The 22,535-nt window shown below is 44.2% G+C and overlaps 1 protein-coding gene across 1 annotated transcript; it reads right to left on the bottom strand.

Moving 5' to 3' along the window:
- Positions 1-603: 603 nt before the first annotated feature.
- On the bottom strand, positions 604-21,496 carry RAB1B (RAB1B, member RAS oncogene family). Its single transcript, XM_089483520.1, has 6 exons — positions 21,288-21,496; positions 12,030-12,102; positions 11,137-11,232; positions 8,887-8,982; positions 7,187-7,318; positions 604-2,457 (listed from the first exon to the last, which is right to left on the bottom strand). The coding sequence occupies exons 1-6, from the start codon at positions 21,299-21,301 to the stop codon at positions 2,263-2,265; spliced, it is 606 nt and encodes a 201-aa protein (XP_089339646.1). The 5' UTR covers positions 21,302-21,496; the 3' UTR covers positions 604-2,262.
- Between the last annotated feature and the right edge of the window lie 1,039 nt (positions 21,497-22,535).

Here is a 22,535-nt window from a genome sequence, read left to right as displayed (position 1 = left end):
CCCCTGCTGCCATTTTAGCACAATACTATGGAGACCAAGAGAAACAAGTAGCTAAAGCTTGTCCACTTCTGGCTTGTATAGTAAAAATCAGTCACTGGTGGGGAGTATTTCTCCCAGCCCTGGCTAGATGTAAAAGAGACATACAGCAGTGGCTATACCATATAAAAATAACACACACCTGGCACCATCACCTGGAGAGCATATTTGTCATAAGAGGCCAAAGCAAAGCTGGAGTACCTTCCCAGTCTGTTATCATCTTTTAGAGGAAAGATGCTCAAGACCAAAAGCAACGCAAGACAATTCCTCTCAATTCACCCAGGACAAGACAAGAGCCTCTTGCAGCTCAAAGTAGAACTGCCACATGGTGGCAAGTCCTCTCCCTGTTCCCTGCCAATGGTGGTGGCTTTTAACTATGAAGGGAAGAAGAGTGGGTGACATTGTTAAAGTCATTCCATGGCTAGGAAGGCTAGGGGCACTAACATTTCCCTCCCCAGGTGCAACATTTTAAAAGGGAGCCACTGTATCGCCTTCAACTATTCCCCAGTAATCCTCAGCCCGCCACTCACATCCATTTAAGGAAAACAAAGATTACATAGGCACGCCTGAAAGTCCCTCATTTTGCAGAGGCTTATTATGTTTTATTTTTTACCTTTTCCTTTCATTTGTGTTTTTAATTTCATTTGTGAAAAAAAGCTGACAAACAAAACCTTCCACCCACTGCCTGGTCCAGTGGGGTCCCTGACATTCCTTAAATAGGGGTGAAGGGGAGAGACAAAAGGAAGAGAAGGGAAGAGAGATAATGGGGAAAATGGGGCAGTGGGGCAATTTAAAAACCCCAGCTTCTTGGTGCTAGAGAGAGACACACACACACGCAATGCAGCTTTCTTGGGAGCGAGAGCCCAGCACCAGGTGGACGGATGGGCCTTGATTTGGTCATTGATAAAAGGAGGAAAAGTGTAGCAAAAAAAAGGGTGGGGGGGCAACTACAGGGCCCTGCAAATACCAGAAACGGACAGAGTGATGGGTGGGAGAAAGTTTGGTTCTGAAGCCTGTTGAGATGGCTGCAGGTGATCAGGGCCACGACAGGCCCATGCTTGAAGCTGTTCACGTAGTGCAGAGAGTGCCCAGCTGTCCAAACATACATTCATTGACTACAGAATGCAGAAGCTGGGGAAGCCACAGCACCAGTCCACCCCAAAATCTCCCCTTCCTCCCGTGTTAGTTTGACACACACCATCCACCAGTTAGGAGAGAGGAAGCATCAATGCTAGGAAGGGAGGGAGGCCAGAGGATACCATTGGTAATCCTGCTAGAGGCCAAAAAATGTCCATTCCTAGAGCAGGCTGTGGAATGGCTGGGGAAAGAAGCCCTGAGAGGAGGAGTTTCAGGAATAGTGGTGTGGGAGAATGTGATGTAGTGATATGGAGGGGAAAGACCATGGTAGGAATTGAGGGACAATTCAGCAGGAGACGCCAAGTCCCCAACACAGTCAAAAAGAAAGCAGTCATCACATATGGGGAGTAAGTGTGATAGCTCACAGCCCCTCTCACCCCAAAAAGAGTGGGGGGGCAGAAGGGTAGGGAAAAAGATGTACATGTACAGCCCAGCCGTTGGCGCCATCTAAAACCTACACACTGGTGAACCACTGACCAAATGTCTATGGGAGGACTGAGGAAGGCGGGGGAGAGAAACACACAGCAGCTTAGGCTTGCCCACAGGAAAGACGGAAAGATCTGTAGAGCAGCAGGCACAGGGGAAACCAAACGGAAGAATACAAAAGCTCTCCCCTGTTTTAGAAAAATCACAACCAGGGGATGGCAGGAAGAGGAGGAATGGAAGGAAACAGCAAGGACAGCAAAACAAAACCAGCAAAGAGAACCGTTGCCCAAACCTGGCCTATGAGGTAGGGTGGATCCTACCAAGGCAGATGGGCAGGCATCACCATGGGGCAGAGGAAGCATCTGACTTGTCTCCCGCCCCCCACAAACCCACTGTCTCTCCCCACCCCACCCTGGACACCACCAACCTACAGTGGGGGAAAAAGAATAGGCCAAAGCTGCTCAACAGCACTTGGAGCAGCTGAGCTGGAAGGGGAGGGAGGCCCCGTCCCCCTCCGCTGAGGTATCATCCGGGAAAAGCCACCTTCAGAGAAGAAAAAAAGCAGAACAGGGGCTGGATACTAGCAGAGAAGGGCAGGATCCTTCTCTTCCCAGGCTCCAGCCCCCCTCCCCCCCACAGCCGCCGCCATCACTGTCATGTCCCTCAGCAGCAGCCACCGCCTCCTTGTTTGACTGGAGTGCTGTCAATTTTCAGGTTGGGTCTGTCTCCACCGGCAGTAGCTCCAGGGCCCATGCGCTTCTTGATCTCCGCTGCCATTGTCATGAAGGACTGCTCCACGTTGGTGGCATTCTTGGCACTCGTCTCCAGGAAGGGGATCCCCAGTGAGTCCGCAAATTCCTTCAGGAGGAGAAAGAAGAGAAGAAGATTGGGGAAAGGAATCCAAAGTCTCAGGTCGAGAAGTTGAACTTTATGGCTGGCTTTTTAACGGCAAGAACTTCAAATGTCAGATCAGCAAGGACTGGATTATTATTATTTTAATCAAACCAAATTAAAGAAACTTGCTTCTGGTCCTTGTGGCTGCTCTAAGGTTGGAAGTGTCTGAAAACTGAACAATTGAAGAGCAGAACCTCAATCTGTTACTCTGTACCTAAGGCAATATTTCAGCCTAGTCATCATGACATCCGTGGGAAGGGTCTCAAAATTCCCAGATCAATCTGATATCTAATGAGATTATTTTAATATGTGGTCTTTGTTATAAAGGTAGAGCGCAATTTGAAACACTAAGATAAATTGCTGAGAACCTTTCCTGTTCATGGAGGCTCCCAATCGCCTCTGAAGATAGGCTGGGCAGGGGCAGGCAGATTTTAGGCTTCCATGAAGCACCGTGTTTTTCATTACAATCCCATGATGCATTAACCAGAACAAGATGCAAAACAAGAGGCTAAGACCACCACAACTGGAGCTTATAACCAATTCCTATCACATAGAATCATAGAATTGGAAGAGACCCCAAGGGCCATCCAGTCCAACCCCCCTGCCATGCAGGAAATCTCAACCAAAGCATGCCTGACAAATGGCCATCCAGCCTCTGTTTAAAGACCTCCAAGGAAGGAGACTCCTCACTGAGGAAGTGTGTTCCACTATTGAACAGTCCTCCTAATGTCAGGAAGTTCCTCCTAATGTTGAGGTGAAATCTTTTTTCCTGTAGATTGCATCCATTGTTCCGTGTCCTATTCTCTGGAGCAGCAGAAAACAAGCTTGCTCCATCCTCAACATGGCATCCCTTCAAATATTTAAACAGGGCTATCACATCACCCCTTAACCTTCCCTTCCCCATTTTAGTTGCCCTCCTTTGGACACGCTCCAGTTTCTCAACATCCTTTTTGAATTCTGGTGCCCAGAACTGGACACAGTATTCCAGGTGAGGCCTGACCAAAGCAGAATAGAGTGGCACTATTACTTCCCTTGATCTAAACACTATACTTTTATTGATGCAGCCTAAAATTGCATTAGCCTTTTCAGCTGCTGCATCGCACTGTTGACTCATGTTTAATTTGTGATCTACGTGGACTCCTAGATCCCTTTCACACTCCTCTTTCTTAATTTAAGCAGCCTGATTTAGGAAGTAAAATGGTACATTGGGAACTTACTATGAAGGTCCATTCTTGCCCAAAGAGAAGAAAATTTCATAGAATCATACATTTGAAAGAAACCACTAGGGTCATCCAGTCCAACTACCTGCTACGCAGAAATGCACAATGAAATAAATACTCCCAGCAGATGGCCATCCAGCCTCTGTTTAAAAACCTCCAAAGAAGGAGACTCCGCCACTCTACAGGAATGAGTTAACCTCTTGCAAGGCAAGATCATGTGATCTAAATAAATACTTTTTAGTTTTGTTGCCAAGATCCTCCACACAGTTGCCTACAGAAGCCAGATGGGAGGGGAACAGGAAAGACTGCCAGAAAAAAGAAAACTGCCACCATAAGAGTGGGCCAGGATGTCTCCTTCTGGGCAAGAACAGATCTTCACAACAAGCTTCCAATGTACCATTCAGCAGAGAAGGAACCATCCACCATATACCCAAGCCTCTATTGTTTAGGGAAGAACATGTGGCAAGCAAAATAAAGTGCAGGAAAACTAGGTTAGGACTACTTGCTGGAGAAACCTCCTGCCAAAAGAAGTTCTTGCAGATGCAAACCTGTACAATTTATAATGCTTGGTGAAGGGGGAGGGATCAGCCCAAATAGCTACTCCACAAATCTGTTCCAAAGGTGCATTAGTAGAAATTGTTGCAGATATGGCTGCCTGTGCTGTAACCACTTGTGATTTAGGAATATCAAGAGACTTATATACTGTAAAAATACATGCTTTAAATCATCTAGTATTCATATTCATAGAAACAGATGCCTTTTTTGCCTTATGAGATAGGAAGAAATTTAAAAAGGCCTCTGATTGCTAGGCTCTCTGGAGGTCCAGTTATGCCATTCCTTTTCCAGAGCATGAGAAGGATGGAGACTGACTAAATAAATAAATAAATGGGGAAGGTAAAAAAACAAACAAGTTCACTTTTGGGGAGAAAAACCCAGATCCAAGCAAAGAACCACAGAATCTGAGTCAAACCCGTACTGAGAAGAGGCTACTGAGAGAGTTGCCAGTTCAGAGATTCTTTTGGCTGACTGATGGTCACGAGAAAGAGGACTTTGAGGGAGGGCGTGCAAGTGAAAATTGTCTGCAGTGGTTCAAATGGGGCTTCATAAGGGCTTTCAGAACTTCATGGAGCATTTAGGATGGAAATTGATGGTCCATAGGATAAAGCAAGGATACTTCTCAAAAACTTTTTATATGTGAGTGAAAGAATATTGAAGCTTTGTTGATAGAAGGCAAGACAGAGGCCAGTGCTAAGGTGTGAAGTGTGTTAGTCTTAAGTTCCATATCTAACCCTAACTGTAAAAAACTCCAGGACTTCTTTTACCCTACTGAAGACAGTGTAAGAGATATCCTGAAAGTCTACTGGTGACAGAATCTCCAGGTGAACTCATAGATTCTGATGGTGCATTTTGCATCAGGAAGAAAGAAAGGTATAAACAAACTTGTGTTCAGAAGCCTTGTAGCTAGGTGGAGCTGATCTGGATGTAGAACTGGAGCTTGTAATAACAGGTGAGGAAGAGGAGGTGGCAACCATGCTAGAACTAGCAGATGCAACCACTGTGGTTGCCAGTTGAGAATGTCTACAGTCACCCGCTTGATCTTCCTCAGAAACCTCAAGATTGGGGGGGGGGGCAGGGTTAGAAGGGGAAAGGGAGGCCAGGAAGCCAAGATGAAGAGGGCTTCTGCTCTGGGAGAACAGAACTGAGAAAACGCAATCTTGGTGTTTCTCTTGGATGCAAAAACATCTACTTCAAGAGAACCGAACCAAAGCTGAACATGAGAAAGACTCCCATGTCTTAACTCCACTCCCCTGGGTCCAGAGTCTGGCAACTCAGGAAGTCTGGCTCCTTGCTCAGATTCCCCTATATATACTGGGCTACGATGGACTGGATGTTCCTCTCTGCCCATTGTCAGGAGCAGACAAGTCTCCCTCTAAAGAGATCCTCCCCCCATCTAATCAAGTAAGATTTGGCTACCTGGTTGTTCCACCAGATCAGCATTACTGAATCTGTGATGATACACTGCAAGTGAAGCTGTTTCCAACCTGACTGCCCATAGCTCCAACAAATTGATGTTGTGATCATGTTTAGGGAGATCTCATGCCACTTGAGCTAAAAGGCCCTGACAGCGAGCCCCCAGTCCAAGAGACTGGTATCCGTAATGAAGATTATCTGATAAAGTAAAGTGAGAGGAACCCCTCCATACAAATTAAGACTTCCTCATCCACCACAGATGAGAAAACCTGACTTCATGGGGGAAATAAACTATGAGATGTCAGCAAGTGGCAATATGAGCTTGAAAGTGTGTCAACAGCCACCAAAGAGGATGACAATGAAACTGTGGTCAGGTGACTAAGTGAATGCATGAAACCAAGATGTCCAACAGATGTGCAAGAGCCATCAGATCTTCAAAGTGGGTGTTTCCAATTCACTTTGGAGATAGAGCTATCAACCCTGTCTGCAAATCTACCAGAGCTGCCAGGTCAATCAACTGCTAGGTGGTCCAAAGATGACTCTTCTTGTAAATGACCATGAATCTGTAAGTAGCAAGACAGCCAAGCGTACTGTGCAGAGTTTGTTGAATGCCTCAGAGGGTTGGATATCCAGGCAACAAATTGTGCAAAGAAGAAAAAATATGCACTGCTACTTTGGATAGGCTGCTCTTGGATGGTATGGATACATTCCATTTCAAATTTTCTGTAGCTGATGAACTATTTATGTTTATCTTCATGTTGTTTATGAACTTCAGATCCAGAACTGAATGAAAAGAAAAGCAATAAGGTATGAAACTAAATTGGCCAAGAAACAGTGGAGGAATTCTGATATGACCAGGTGTGGGTGAAGGCAAGGTGAAAGAACTGTGTAGAGGACCTACGGATCCAATGAAAAAGTCTCAGTTTAGATCATGTGATTACCTGCCTTGCCTGAATGGCTCATTCTCCACTGGCAAAGAAATGTCTTTTGCTGCTGCTATTATTAAGCAATTGAGAGGGAAGAAAATCTTTGGTAATTTACTGTATAGTATAAAGAGATCAATCAATAGACCTCAGTTTAATTTCTGCTTGATCTTGGGGTACAGAGAAAAGTCACTAAGTTGAATCTCCAACTCTTGTGACCATTGCCTTCCTGAACTCTTTGGTAATTCAATTTCTGAGGAATCAGAGGAAAGCACTGGTAGAAGGCTAAAATGAATGGCGGCACAGCAGGCAAATGCCTGGGATAAAGACTTTCATTAATTTCTCTATTAAATCCATTTTCTGTTTGTGTTTGCATGCAAGGAGGTCTATGTCTGTAAAAAAAATAATGTGGAGGAGTATGCAAAAGTGACTCATCAGAAGTCTGAAGTATATAATCCATCCTATCACATGATTCTCCTGTGAGTACAACTAAGGCCTTAAGGAGATAGACAGCAGGATGAAAGAGGTTACAAATTGGTAGGATTTGCCCGTGCCAGTCCTGCCCTCAGTTGTTCAAACCTTGGCAGTTGTGTAGTCCACCACTTTCTTCGTGGTCAGGTCACATTTGTTGCCCACAAGGAGCTTGTTGACGTTCTCACTGGCATAGCGTTCAATTTCCTGCAGCCACTGTTTCACGTTGTTGTAGGATTCCTGCAGTTTCAATAAAAGAGAGAACAGGATGAGGCACAGACGAGCCAAACCATATGATGACATTAAGACACCATGATAAACTCTGGATTGATAGCAGTTTCTTCATAAAAATGTGTAACACTAAAAGCAAGGTCAGTGCGCCCAAGTGCTTTAGCCTTACGGAATTTCCTAGTTGTCATGATTACTGGCCTAAGCTCCACAAGAGGAGAAGACCTATGGTTAAAGCTAACAAGTGAGATGGAGCTACCATAAAGGACTGAAGTCACAACTTCTTTGTGAAGAATAGAGCTTTATTCACTTACACTCCGCTGCCATTAAGAGCCCTGCTGTCATCATTATGAACATTTACTCTTTTTAAATGACACGTGTGCATTCTACAGCCTCTAGGTGGACAAAGGCCTTTTGATTTAAGATACTTTCTGCATATCCCCCAAAAACACCCAAAGCCCCAAATATTTGAAAGAGCACCTCTTCTTTGATCCCAGGCATTAGAATCAACAGACCCTTCTCCCAAGTTAACTCAGTAGGAAAGGTGCTTTATGCAGACATAATAAAAAGAGGCTTTTATGTGGCGACACCCCAATGTGGGAATCTACTCTTGAAACAATGAGAATTCCTATTTTATTCTTCTTGTACCAAGCCAAAACACTTATTTCTTTGCCTCGTTATTTTAACTTGGTGACACCAAGAATTTGCTGAAGAATGTGTTTTAATCTCACTCAGTTTTTTTGACTACTGTTTTTGTTATTTTAGTTCTAAAGTGGATGCATAATTTTATGTGCATAAATAAAATTATGTACTTTTATGCATCCAAACAAAACTGGAACACTGCTTTGTGAGTGATGGATGACCTAGAAAAATCCTTCCTCTCAACACAAAACTGGATATCCTGACTGAGATCCTAAACTGGGGCTGCCTAGTGTGACTGAATAAATCTTTATTATAGTCACAGACAAGCACAAGAGAGTAGGGTACATTAAATAAAAAACATAAAAATAAAATATACACTTGTTTTAAATATAAAATGGATATGGAGAAACATTAAAAATATATGTGGAGCACCTTTTCCAACAAATCATAGAGCAATATTCCATAGATCTGGTTTGTGACACAGACCATCGTCTGCCTAGTATAAACCTCTGACCACAGAACTATACATTGACGATGGTGCATGACTCTTCTTGGGTTGAATGGTAACATCATACAGCTGAATGCATAATTGAAGGAGCATTGCAGGAAATTTCAGCAGTGGCTGATGGATATTCATCTACTGAGAAGAAGCTTTGCATGCGCAATGGCACTACATGCACAACTCTACTTTGCTCCTGAATCAAAAATATCCAGCTATTTACACTAGGGAACTTTAAGCATGTGTAAAACACCAATGGGATTTCAGCTTCTGTGCGTATGACAACCAGACTTGCACGCTCTTCCAATGCTGAGATGTCTCTACATGATATTGTCACATTCAGTGTCACATTCAGCTATGCTCCAATCAATCAATCAATCAATCAATCAATCACTCTCTCTCTCTCTCTCATACACACACAGAGCTGCTGATCCATTACCTGATCTGTTACATCATATACTACAATTATGCCATGTGCCCCTCGGTAGTAGCTGGATGTGATGGTTCGGAATCGTTCCTGCCCCGCTGTGTCCCACTGGAGAGTGAAAAGGAGAAGATAGTTAATCTCAGCACCATGAGGAGCCCTGGTGGCGCACTGGTTAAATGCCTGTACTCCAGCCACTCACTCACAAACCACAAGGTTGTGAGTTCAATACCAGCCAGGGGTTCAGGGCCGACTCAGCCTGGCATCCTTCCATGGGTCGCTAAAATGAGTCCCCAGCTTGTTGGGGGCAATTAGCTACACACTGTAAACCGCTTAGGGAGTGCTTAAGTGGACTGATAAGCAGTACAGAAATGTACTTGCTATTGCTATGTCATGGAAGAAGCTGTATGCCTTGTGAACTTAGATTTCTAAAAAAAAATTACCTTTCAACAGTGCCTGCTCCTATGAGGGAAGATTGATGGTAGCAGTGCTGCTGGTAGGGTATCCTATGTCAGATAGGCTTTTGCTACAGAGCCAGACTGAATGTGCCAAACAGCTACTGGGCAGCAGTAGTAGTGGAGTGTGAGACTGGCTGAGGGTCTCTCAAAGACAATACTTGTCAATACTGTGCAGAAGGTGGCATGGTAAACCCTACTGAATGAAAATTCTATGAGGAGACGATCCAAAATGAAACAAGAGATGGTGCCAGACGATGACACTCCCAGATCAGAAGGGACTTTTCGCTACTGGGGTAGAGCAGAGGACAACTGTGACCAGTGCTGTGGCTAATGACACAACTGGACTCAAGCCAAAAGAAATTCACCTGTTGATGTTCTCAGAGGTGAAAGGCAAGTCTAAAGCTACATAACACACATTACAGGAACACTGAATGTGAGAACCATAAATTGGGGAAACTAGACATTGTAAAAGAAGAAATGGAACATATAACACTATAATACTCAGGGTGAGCAAACAAAGAGAGGATGGGAATGGGAAATTTTGAAGCAGATAACTGCACAGTGTTTTACTCGGGGAAATGAGAATCTAAGAAGAAATGAGGTGGCATTTATATTTAATGGGACTCAAGCAGCCACAGCTTTTGGTATTCAAGGGGGGCAAGGTCCTGGAACCAAACCTCAGTGGATACCAAGGACCCACTGTACCTTGATAGCTGATATTAAATGGTATATCTAAGGCTAGTTTGTATTGGGTTTTAATAGTTGTATGGTTTTAATAGTTTTTAATTGTAATTTTAGTATTTTTATCATTTGATTATGATTGTAAAATGTTATGTTTTATTTTGAATTGATTTGTTTTGTTCTGTTGTACACCGCTTTGATCTATTTTGGAAAAGCGGTCTATAAATAAACTGTATTATTATTTTGTAGAGAAGGATAGATCTAAAACTGAGAAACGGTATCTTGCACAAGGCTACCTAGCAAGTTTGGGGCAAAGATTGAGATTCTGGACAAGGGATTTTTCATAGAATCATAGAGTTGGAAGAGATCTCAAGGGCCATCCTATCCAACTCCTGCCGTGCAAGAAATCACAATCAAAGCATCCCCGACAGATGGCCATCCAGTCTCTGCTTAAAGACCTCCAAGGAAGGAGACCCCACCACACTCCAAGGAAGTGTGTTCCACTGTCGAACAACTCTTACTGTCAGGACATTTCTCCTGATTCAGGTTCAGCGTGGTCTACTAGGACTCCTAGATCCCTTTCACAAGTAGTTTCCTTAAGCCAAGTGTCCCCCATCCTATATCTATGCATTTCATTTTTTTGCTCTAAATGCAGTACCGTGCATATCTCTCTGTTTAAATTGATGTTGTTAATCTTGACCCAGCTTTCCAATCTATTAAGGTCATTTTGAATTTTGATCCTTCACCCTGGGGTGAAGGTTTTTGAAGGGTTCACCCTTCTACCACTTCATCACTACTCTTCACTTACCTCTTCTCTCCAGCTACCAAATGTAATTGCAACAGGCCAGGAAACAGCAGCACTTCAATTGTGCTTTGTCACTAGTACCTAAGTTTTTCTATCTTTTTCCCCCTTCCCTTTTCCCTTAGTAATTTTGGAAGCCTTTTCAGCTGAAGGATAAAAGAAACATGCTTTAAGCAAAAGTAGGTAACACAGGGGATACACATAGCTCCTTTTACATCTGACCTGAAGCCTCTGGTCCTACATTGATTCTTGTTCCTATAGCCTATTCTGGAGCCTTTGAAGAAGTTGGTCACTGGCCGACTGGCTTGGCAATATGACACTCACAATTTGCAGTTTGATGGTTTTGCCATCCAGCTCAATGGTGCGGATTTTGAAGTCCACGCCGATGGTGCTAATGTAGCTTTCCGTGTAGGTGTCATCCTAGCAGCATGAGAAACAGACAGGAGTTTCACAATTAACAGGGAGATAGCAATCACTCCTATACCCGTGAGGGTAGGGAAGAATGCAACCCCCACTCTTTACTTTGAAAACCCTCACCAAACAGGAGCAACATACATTTTTAAAGTAACTGAATTTAATTTGATTGATTGGGCTCAGAACATGGGACAGCTGTAAATATAGGCCTGGAACACCATTTGACAAGGAATAACATCAGTGTAGGATGACTGTAGAGTCCATGCATTAAATGAGGCTATACAATAACTAGTAGATGAGTGGGCAGAAAATAGATGTGGGCCTATTGGATGATCCTCAGTACATTGGTAAGGGCTAATGATTGCCAATGTATTGAGAAATACAATGTAAGCAAAACATTTTTACCCTGTGCTAGGCTGGTGAAAAGAGCACAGGGAGGACAGACAAGGGTGGACTTCTATATGAAAAGGGAGCAGTGACTAAGCAGCTGGCTGAGCAGCAACTGAGGGGCCTCTTGCCCTCATTGGCCTTTGCTGGAAGAGTGGCATGGGTAAGAGGCTTCTTGGTTGCTGGTCAGCCAGCTGCTAGGTTGCAGGGTGACTGGGTACAAAGGGAGTAGCATTCTAGATTAGTTGTTTTGAATTTGCAGTAGCACAGTAGACCTAATATCAAGAAATACACATGGGGACACTAGGGTTGTTGCCCAAAAGGAAAGGGAACAGTAGCTGAAAAGTTTGAGGACCACTGCAACAGACCAAAGAATGGTAGGAAAGCTGCCACTTCAGGTGGGACTAGATACTCACTGCAAACCGTAGCAAGAGGCAAGACTTTCCCACACCAGAGTCACCGATCAGAAGCAGCTTGAACAGGTAGTCACTGAAAAAAGAGACACATCATATGGAGGTTTATATGGATACAAAGACCAAACCTTTCCCATCTCTTCATTAATACTGATCTGCTTCCTAATTGGACACTGTTCCAAGGAATGCTAAGAGCATAGATGCCTCCCCAGAAATTCTAGCTCTTTGACAAAGTCTTTGGGGCGGGGAGGGAGAGAAGAAAACAACACAGAGTAGATTTATGACCACAAAAAACATTTAAAGACATGACAGTGATTAACTACAGAAGTACTATCAGATGCAATGGCGAGAATGTTTGCCTGAAACTTTGACAATCCAGATCCTCTGAGTCACGAAACCCGCCTCGATCCAACAACAGGGAGAGTTCAGGAAGGCAATGGTCACAAGAGTTGGAGATTCAACTTAGTGACTTTTCTCTGTACCCCAAGATCAAGCAGAAATTAAACTGAGGTCTATTGATTGATCTCTTTATACTATATACTTTATACTAATCAATCATAGACTCATAGAGATGGAAGCGATCACAAGGGCCACCCAGCCTAACCCACTGCCATACAGAAACCTAGATCAGGCCACACCAGGGTCCTCAGAGTTCAATGTCTGCATTTCCTGTTCCCATAGGAGTTTATCACACGAGGGGAATTTCTCTTAATTTCGAATGAAAAGAAAGTGGGGACAAAACGCATTCATGTGAATTTGCTAGTTCAGCGAATTTATGTGAATTCGAATTGCATTCAAACTGAATTCCCATTGCCCGAAAATAGCTTGCCATTGCCCGAAATTGCGTGTGGTAATCTATCACGCAATAACGTTAAACCCCATGATTGCGTTCGGATTGCCATTGGATTATACTTCCAATTTCCCTTGTCTGATAAACTCCTTAGTTGAATCTCCCCCTTCCTTGACCAAACTCAAATGCTCCAATATCAAAATATGCCGTAAAATGTTTCAGCTAGCAGTTATTTTCAAGACGGAATGCTACGTAAAATGACTTCAGTTAGATCAGGACTCTCCAGCTGTTGTTGAACTATAACCTCTGTCATCCAGCATATCCAGTGGTGAGAGATAATGGGAAAACTGCACTAACCATCAAATACAAAAAGTAAAACCATAAAGATCTCGAATTACTTGTGGGAATGTGACAGGAAGCAAGACAGTGGCCTAAATCCTATTGTTAGCCCTAAGTAGACTAGAGCTAGAGCCAGTGTGGTGTAGTGGATTGAACACCTCTGGAGATCAAGGTTTAAATCCCCACTCATCAAAACCCAATGGTTGATCCTGGACAAATCACTCTCTCTCAAAAGAAGGCAAATCTTGGCAGGAAAATGCCATGATAGGTTTGCCTTGGGGTTGCTGTAGGTTGGCAACAACTTGAACGTACATAACAGCAAAAGACTAGAACCACAGAATGAACAGGATTCACTTGTGTGTTGATTCACTATTCAACAACTTATTCAGTCTACTCTAGTTGGAAATAACCAACAGGATTCCAGCTAGGGATGCTACATTCTACACACCGGTTCCCCAAGTTTCTCCCTTCTTTCACTCTCTGCAACTAAACTGTGCATGAATGTTATAGAGGCTAAGCATCCCTAATCCAGAAATCTGAAACCTCAAAGCAAAACTTTTTGCCACCAGCCATCCACTTTCACCTTCAAGGTAATGGCTGTGGTACTCCTGATTATTCATCTCTCAGATTCTCAGTTTCTCTCCAGCTTCTCTTCATATACACAACACCAGTAGCAAACAAACAAGACATGAGACTGGAGGGAGATGAAAGAGAAGAAGCCACCTTGAAGGTGGAGGTGGACAGCTGACAGCAAAAATATGCAAGGCTGGACAGAGACAGAGGATCTGTGAAATCTGATGGGAATCTAAAAGTAGTGCTTAGCATGAATCCACACCTCCTGCCATTTCACACATCCTCACATCTTGCTCCTGCCTCACAAATACAGTACAGGTATGTACTACACCAGCTGTGTATACCAAAATTCAAAATATCCTAACTCTGGGATAGCCAAACATTTCTGGTCCCAAGCATGTTGGATGAGGGATGTCCAATCTGTACTAGCAGCACTAATGCCAACAGAAATTAACCTTGACCAATGTTTGCAAATCCACTTCAGTTTGCCAGCCAGGCCAGAGATGTGGTTTCCATCATCAAAAGCCTAATTGGCTTTTATTGTGATGAAAAAATGAAACGCGTGGATTTAGGATGGGGGACCCCTGGCTTGACAGGACTACCTGTGAGAAGGATCTGGGAGTCCTAGGGGACCACACCTTGAACAGGAGTAACAGTGTGATGTGGCAGCTAAATAGGACATTGCAATTCTAGGCTGCATCAATAGAAATAATAATAATAATAATAATAATAATAATAATAATAATAATAATAATCGTGTCTAAATTGAGGGAAGTAGTGACACTCTATTCTACTTTGGTCAGGCCTCATCTGGAATACTGTGTCCACAATTCAAAAAGGATGTTGAGAAACTGGAGCGTGTCCAAAGAAGGGCAACTAAAATGGTAAAAGGTCTGGAAACCATGCCCTATGAGGAACAACTTGGGAGCTGGGGATGTTTAGCCTGGAGAAGGGAAGGTTAAGAGGTGATATGATATCCCCGTTTAAATATTTGAAGGGGTGTCACACTGAGGATGGGGCAAGCTTGTTTTCTGCTGCTCCAGAGAATAGGACCCAGAACAGTGTACCCAAGCGACACCAAAAAAGATTCCACCTAAACATTAGGAGGAACATCCTCACAGTAAGAGCTGTTCGACAGTGAAATACACTCCCTCGGAGAGTGGTGGAGTCCCCTTCTTTGGAGGTCTTTAAACAGGGGCTGGATGGCCATCTGTCAGAGATGCTTTGATTGAGAGTTCCTGCATGGCAGAATTGGGGTCTCTTCAACTCTATGATTCTGTGACCACCAGCTTATTAGCAGGCCCTTCAAGGCTACAAAAGATATCAGGCATAAAGTCTCAAAACCAATGAAGTAAAACCAACATCCCAGCTGGGCCACAACATCATCACAGCAAACTGCCTGGGATCCCCCTGAAAGCTAACAAGGCCTCTTAATACCCCTCTCTTCTCTCCCATGTACTGGGCAAGTACAGCCAACAGTCAGAAGGAAGGAAGTTTCTTAAGCGGAGTGTTTGACTAGTGTGGGGAGAGGTGACAGGAAGCAGGCGAGTCACGAGATGGTGTGCTGGCACTTTTCCTATTGAGCACCAAAGGGAGGGACGCTTCCTAATCCCTAACCTTCAGAAAGCGGGGGAAGGCAATGCCATTTGCAAAGGGAGTGCAGGGCAGGAGAGCTGAACCTGAGTGCCTATCCCTCTTCAGTCCAGCCACAGACTCTCAGCCACAGCTACTCTTGATCAGTTAGGCACTTCAGTCTCACAGACACATGTCTATATACTCTGGATCTCAGAGGCTGTAAATGGGACAACTTTGGACTACTACAGCTTGAATCCCTCAAACAGCATGGGACAAAAACAACTTTCCAAACTCTGTACACAGAGAGATCTTGTAGCATCTTTGAGACTCACTGAAAGTAAGAAATTAGCAGCATGAGCTTTTTTAGGCTAAAGTCTACTTCCTCAGATGCTAAGAAGTAGACTGAAGTCTATGAAAGCTCATGCTGCCAATTTCTTTCTTTCAACGAGTCTCAAAGGTGCTACAAGCTCTCTCTACATTCTGATTCTACAGACTAAGAGGGCTATATCTTTGAATTCTTTCCAAACTCCCGTCTTCATAATCAGCATGACTGCAAAGAACCTCTTCAAGTATTTACCCTCAGGTAAACACAACCCCAGAGCCGATATACCCAATATCCTGTCTGATCTTGGAAGCTAAGCAGAGTCAACCCTGGTTAGTACTTGGATGGGAGACCATCAATGAATGTCAGATGCTGTACTGCCAGCTGGTTATACTCATGTATAAGTCCAGAAATTTTAGTCAAAGTATTGACCCCAACAACCTGAGTCAACTTATCCAAGGGTCAATGTAAGTATTGTACCTCAACTCTTATTTAAAAAAGGAACCATCCCCTGGTGAAAGGCAAGAGAGTAATCTGTACTGGAAGCAGTGGCCCTCTCTACTCTCTCATCCATCCAGCCTTTAGTATAAGCCCAAACAGTTAAGCGAGTCGGAATTTTGTAAGTTCATCATTTTCCTTTGCTTCACCTTTCAGTTCCTTTGTGACATGTCCCTGCGTTTTACCTGTCATTTATCCATGGCTCATATCACAATGCATAGTTATGGCCCCAAAATCTGCTCTCAACTTATACATGAGGCTGACTTACAGTTGAGTATATATACGATCTATTTCAGAGGAAGGAAGTGGCAAAACCACCTCTTGATTATTCATTGCCTAAGAAAACCCTAGGGAATTCATGGGGTCACCATATGTCGACAGGCGACTTAAAAGGCACATACACATACAGAAATAACTCCTATTCCGCTTACCCTACATTCAGCATATTGTTACAGGCTTCACGTAGATAATGTACTTCTGACCTACTTGACAGACTGCACCACAACTTAGCACCCAAAAGCAGGTCTCTTATCACTTTCCAGTTCCCTGATGAGGAAATTAGCAGCTGTGGAGACAGCCAACAAAACCCAGCAGAAAGGACCAGGTGTCCTAGAAAATTAAGGGCAGCAAAACAATAAATCCCATCATATTTGATGAGCCAGAGATAAACCCTTGGAGCACACTCAGGGCTTGTTGGAAGAGGACCATTTGTTCACAACTATCCTTCTAAAACCAAACCTTGCATGCATACTCTTTTGGGACAGTGCTCCCTTTTTTCAGAATCCCAGATCTCTGTAGGAGATAATAGGCTTCCCTTCCAAAGAAAGAAAACCACTTCAAATATTTAAGATTTGGGCCTGTACAAAACCAAGACCGTCTCTTCTGATTCTACCAGCTTGAAATGTTTACACTCAGGCTCAAGGCACCTGAGATTTCCTCCAGGATATTTTTTTCCTAGAGAGTTCAAGTGACACTCACTGAATTTGCACAGCCAGGCACTAAGATATAGAGCTTTTAGCGTTCAAGTTATATGGCCATTTTCATTACCATTTCAGCAGCTCTATAAGGCAGATCAGTTCTGAGGTTCCATTCCAGCCTCAGTTGCAGCTGGAAGGCTGAGAACACACATCTTGTCCTAGGCCATATGTGTGTATTGTGTGCCTTCAAATCATTTCCAAGTTATGGAAATTTCCAAGCTTGTTTTCTGCTGGTCCAGAGAATGGGACCCAGAACAAACTACAGGGGAAAAAATTCCACCTCACCATTAGGAGGAACTTCCTGACAGTAAGAGCTGTTTGAGAGTGGAAGATGATACCTTGGCGTGCAGTGGAGTCTCCTTCTTTGGAGGTGTTTAAAGAGAGGCTGGATGGCCATCTGTCAAGGGTACTTTGATGGTGTCTTCCTTAATGGCAGCATGGAGTTGGACTGGATGGCCCTTGAGGTCTCTTCCAACTCTATGATTCTATGACTCTAAGTCACTAGCTTTGCATACATAAGCAAGAGAGATGCCCCAAAATACCTGTGCAGAACACTGCATATTGCAGCCATCTAATTTAGCATCTTCCAGATGTGTTGAGCAACAGCTGCCTTCCTAACCAGTATAGTAAATAAGAACTGCATCCGATTAAAGGAGCTGCAGTTCACGAAATCTTATGCCAAATAAGCTTATTCTTTTTCAGCGCTGCAAAACTCTGTTCTTTTTGCTGCAACAGATTAACACAGGCATCAGGCAATTCCATGACAGGAGATACAGTCTGACACATCCGCAACACTCTGTTGTTTACCATTTAAAGCTGCTGCTTATAGAATGTTAACTCCATTTAACCAAATCATCTTCTCAATACTTTGTTATCATTAATGTTCAGCAGGATATGAGAGAAAGAGACAGAAGTTTCTCTGTAGAAAATTGAATGCCCAAATGTGTATACAGGAGGGAGGCCCTTGGTATTTGCTTGGTTCCAGACGCCCCCATAGATACCAAAATCTGTGGATGCTCAAGCCCTGTTAAATATAACGGCGTAGTAAAATGGTGTCCCTTGTGTAAAAATGGCAAAATCTATGTTTGCTTTTGCGAATTAGTATTTTTAAAAACACTTCCAAGTAGTCAATGCTTGAACCTGTGGATAAGGAATGTGTGGATATAGAGGGCTGACTGTACTGCAGCTGTTTTTGTGTAGAACTTATTAGCCAAAAGATGCTGCCCCTTTCTCTTTGTAGGGTAACACAACCACAAAGGTGTGACTATTTGTGCTGTAAGAATTTATTACCAGTGACAACTCTAGAGTAAGCCCCTAGACTTCAATGAACAGGAACCTTTCACAGAAGCCTGAAGCAATGCAAGGTCACTTGCATAACTTCTACATAAGATAAAGTTCCAAAGGGAAAGCCCTATTAATCTGACACTGCAAACACATGTGTTTCTGTGCTTTAAATGGATAACATGTTTGAGATATAATACGCATTTGGAGGTCTAATCTCGATGTGATCCGAAATATAAATGGGGAAGGTATATAACATGAAGAGGATTTGACAGACTTGCTTCAACTACTTGCCCAGCTGGGCAGCCACTTCCGCTTTCAAACTAACAGAATATATTCAGGTGTCTTGCAGGAGCCCCTGAGGCAAGGCACAAGCTTTGGGAAGAAAAGGAACTGTTGATATTAATCAGAGATATAGTGTCTGAACTGGACATTAAAGGGAAACACAACCATTTATATCCTGATTCTATACATCTTTGTGATGGTGGCATGGTGTGCCTTCAACTCATTTCTGAGCTATGGTATTCCTAAGGCGAGCTTATCATAGGGTTTTCTTGGCACATTTCTTCAGAGGGGATTTGCCATGGCCATCCCGAGGCTGAGAGTGTGACTTGCTCAAAGTCACCCAGTGGGCTTCCCTGGCTGAGCTGGGATTTGAATCCTAGTCTCCCAGTCTCCTAGTCCAACACTCAAGCCACCACACCATCCTTGGCTCTCTAGACATCTTAACTTGGAAGTGACTGCAACTGAGGTCCAAAACACACTGCAGAAATAATCCAGTTTGAGACCACTTTAACTGCCCTGGCTCCACTCTGGTGCCACAACAAACTCCAATTCCCAGAATTCCACAGCACTGAGCCAGTGCAGCTAAAGGAGAGTCAAACGATTATTTCTGCAGTGTGGATGTAGCCTCTGGGTCCAAAACACACCACTTTAAATAATCTGCTTTAACTGCCCTGGCTCAATCCCAGAGAATTCTGGGAAGTGAAGTTTTGTGAGACACTCAGCCTTCTCTGTCAGAGAGCTCAGGTGCCACAAAAACTACAATTCCCAGGATTCCTTAGCACTGAGCCAGAGCAGTTAAAGGAGTCTTAAACTGGATTATTTCTGAAGTGCATTTTGGACTTATAACTCTGTAGACCAGGGTCCAAATCCCGACTGGGCCATGGAAGCCCTTCTCTGGGTGACTCTGGGCAAGTCATGTTCTCTCAGCCTCAGATGGCGGCCATGGCAAACCTCCCTCCGAAGAAAGATGCCAAGAAAAACCCCATGATGGGTTCACCTCCTTAGGGTCGCCGTAAGATGGAAACAACTTGAAGGCTACCGTTCTGGTAGTCGAGGTCGGCTGTCCCAGCCCAGGATTTTCTCTGCCCTATCTCGGATTCGCCCCTTTTTACTTGCTGCCCCTCACTCCTGGAACCTTCTTCCCCCGTGAGAAGCAAGGGCCATCACTTCCTTAACCAGCTTCAAAACGGAGCTGAAGACCATCCTGTTCAGAGAAGCATTCCCAAGTATTGTGTGATCATCATTTGCTTTTTGATGTTCTTTTTGTTGTCTGTTTTATTGAACCATTTCCTGTATTGGAGGTCTTTAAACAGAGGCTGGATGGCCATCTCTTGGGGAGGGGTGCTTTGATTGTGAGTTCCTGCATGGCAGAATGGGATTGGACTGGAGGGCCCTTGGACTCTCTTTCAACTCTATGAGTCTAAGTATTCTGCTATGTTTCCCTATGGGCAAGCAGTCTCCTATGCATCTCTAGGGGCAAGTATTCTCCATTGTTTTGCTATGACCAAGCATTCCCCATGTTCCCCTATTGGCAAGTATTCTCCAATGTTTCCCTATAGCCAAGTATTCCCCTATGTACCTCTATGGGAAAGCATGGTTTCCCTGTGGTCAAGTGCTGTCATTTGTTTTCATCCATCCCAATAAGAACAGCATACAGAAGAGGGGAAGAGGGTTACTAAGGATTACAGCTGAGGAATAGGCAGGAAGCCTCTCCTTGTGTAAAACTTGCATTTTATTTTGTTTGCTATCTATATAGATAGATAAGTACAGTATATCTATATATCGAAGTATAGATAATATAAGTATATGTAAGTATAAATAGTATAAGTATAGATAGTGTATATATAGATAAGACCTCCGTGAACATGGAAAAACCGCAAATAACCAAAGCACCATGTTTTTACCTGAGAGGAGGCCTCTCTAGGAATCTCTGGGTCCTCCAGGGCAACTCTGTGGTCAACGTCTGACAGACACTGACCATAGAGTTCCGCTGGAGGAGCTACAAAGGCCTCTCTAGGGATATCTAGGTCCTCCAGGGCAACTCTGTGGTCAACGTCTGACAGACACTGACCATAGAGTTCCGCTGGAGGAGCTACAAAGGCTGAGTGGAGTGACCTCTCTAGGCATAATCTCTAGGTCTTTCAGTGCAACTTTTGGTTAATGTTAACCACAGAGTTGCACTGGAGGAGGACCTAGAGATTCCTAGAGAGGACATATTAATCCAATCCTCAAATATCAAAGTCACAAATATGGAGGGATGAGTGTGTGTATATATATATGTGTGTGTGTGTGTGTGTGTACATCTATATACCTCAGTATAGACAGTATAAGTATAGATCGCACATATATAGTATATATAGATAAGTGTACCTATACATCTAAGTATAGATAGTATAAGCATAAGTAGTATATATAGATACCTATATCTAAGTGTGACATATATCTAAGTGCATCTCTAGATCTAAGTATAGATCTCTCTCTCTCTCTCTCTCTCTCTCTGTCTCCCTGCCTGCCTGCCTCTGCTCCCGGGGCCTGAGACAGAGGCCAAGGCAGGCAGCCCTGGCTGCTCCCTCCCAGCCTTCCCCAGAGGAAGGAGCCAGGCCTGAGCCGGGGACACTCACTACTCGGGGTTCATGGCGAAGGCGGCGGGGACTCTGGGCGGATGGATGGATGGCTGGCTGCTTCTCCGGCTTTCTCTTCCGCCCTTCTTCCTCCTTCCTTCCTTCCTTTCTTTCTTCCCTTCCTTCCTTCCTTCCTTCTTGGACCGGTCGCTTCCTCGCACAAGATGGCGGCAGCGGCCCCCTCCTCCCTTCGCCTCAGCTGCGACTTTATCACTGCGCAGGCGCCGCTCCGCGCAAAGGACGACGGGAGGCGTAGTCTTTGCGGGCCCCTTCCCTCCGCTTCCTGACGGAAAAGGGAGTGCCGCGCCCGCGCCTCCTGCGTCACTTCATGGCACACCCGCCCGCGCAAAGGTTGCCGGGAGTTGCAGTTCAGGCGCTGACATTGAGCCCCTGAGCACCAAGGCCTACTGCAGCCAAGGGGACCAGGCGCGTCCAGGCCCAAAGCACTGCAGAAATGAGCCACTTTGAAGCCGCTGTAATTGCCCTGGCTCAATGCCTGCTAGGGGATTCTGGGAACTGTAGTTTTGAGGTGCCACAATAAACTACAATTCCCAGGATTCCCTAGCACTGAGCCAGGGCAGTTCGAGTGGTCTCAAAGTGGATTGTTTCCGCAGTGTGGATTAGACCTAAAAAGCATGACTGTATATGAAGTGTGTTTAGCTTTCCTTTGGCCAACATGCCTTCTTCAAACAGAGGCTGTATGGCCATCTGTTGGGGATGCTTTGATTGAGAGTTCCTGCATGGCAGACTGGGGCTGGAGTGGATGGCCCTCCTTGGGGTCTCTTCCAACTCTAGGATTCGATGATTCTGTTGCACATGTGTTTATACAGAGAGCATATGCATTATCTCTACAGTCCCACTTTTCTCTGGATTTTGGGTGTAATGGACAAGTAGCAGCTGCCAGAAATTCTATTACAATCCTCCCAGGCGCATCTGGTTCAGTAGTTCCTTATTTGGTTTTAACAGTTATTTGAGAACCAGAAGGGTGTAGTAGTTTGAGCATTGGTTGGAGACCAGGATTCAAATCCCTGCTCAGGCATGGAAATCCATCTGTGATGTTGAGCAAGACACATTCTCCCTTTCTCAAAGAAAGTCAAACCTTTGAAAAATCTTGCCAAGGACTGACATATGTCAAAAACAACCTGAAGGTGCACAATAATTATTAACCTTAGTCAGTCTTTCTAGGCACAAGAATTAAGAGGGAACTGTACCACTTCAGGCCAGAGATGAATTGAATGCATTTTACAT

The sequence above is a fragment of the Sceloporus occidentalis genome, unplaced genomic scaffold (genome assembly GCF_023333645.1).
Source record: "Sceloporus occidentalis isolate IW3139 unplaced genomic scaffold, rSceOcc1.0.p SCAF_20, whole genome shotgun sequence".
NCBI classification, from domain to species: Eukaryota; Metazoa; Chordata; class Lepidosauria; order Squamata; family Phrynosomatidae; genus Sceloporus; species Sceloporus occidentalis.
The sequence above is the reverse complement of the archived record's forward strand: the minus strand, read 5'-3'. Positions and strand labels throughout refer to the sequence as shown.

Coding starts and splice junctions, on each gene's coding strand:
- RAB1B (XM_089483520.1), bottom strand. Junction 11,233..12,029: donor GCCTCTTGCTACGGTTTGCA/GTGAGTATCTAG, acceptor TCATGCTGCTAG/GATGACACCTACACGGAAAG. Junction 7,319..8,886: donor TATATGATGTAACAGATCAG/GTAATGGATCAG, acceptor TTGAAACTGCAG/GAATCCTACAACAACGTGAA.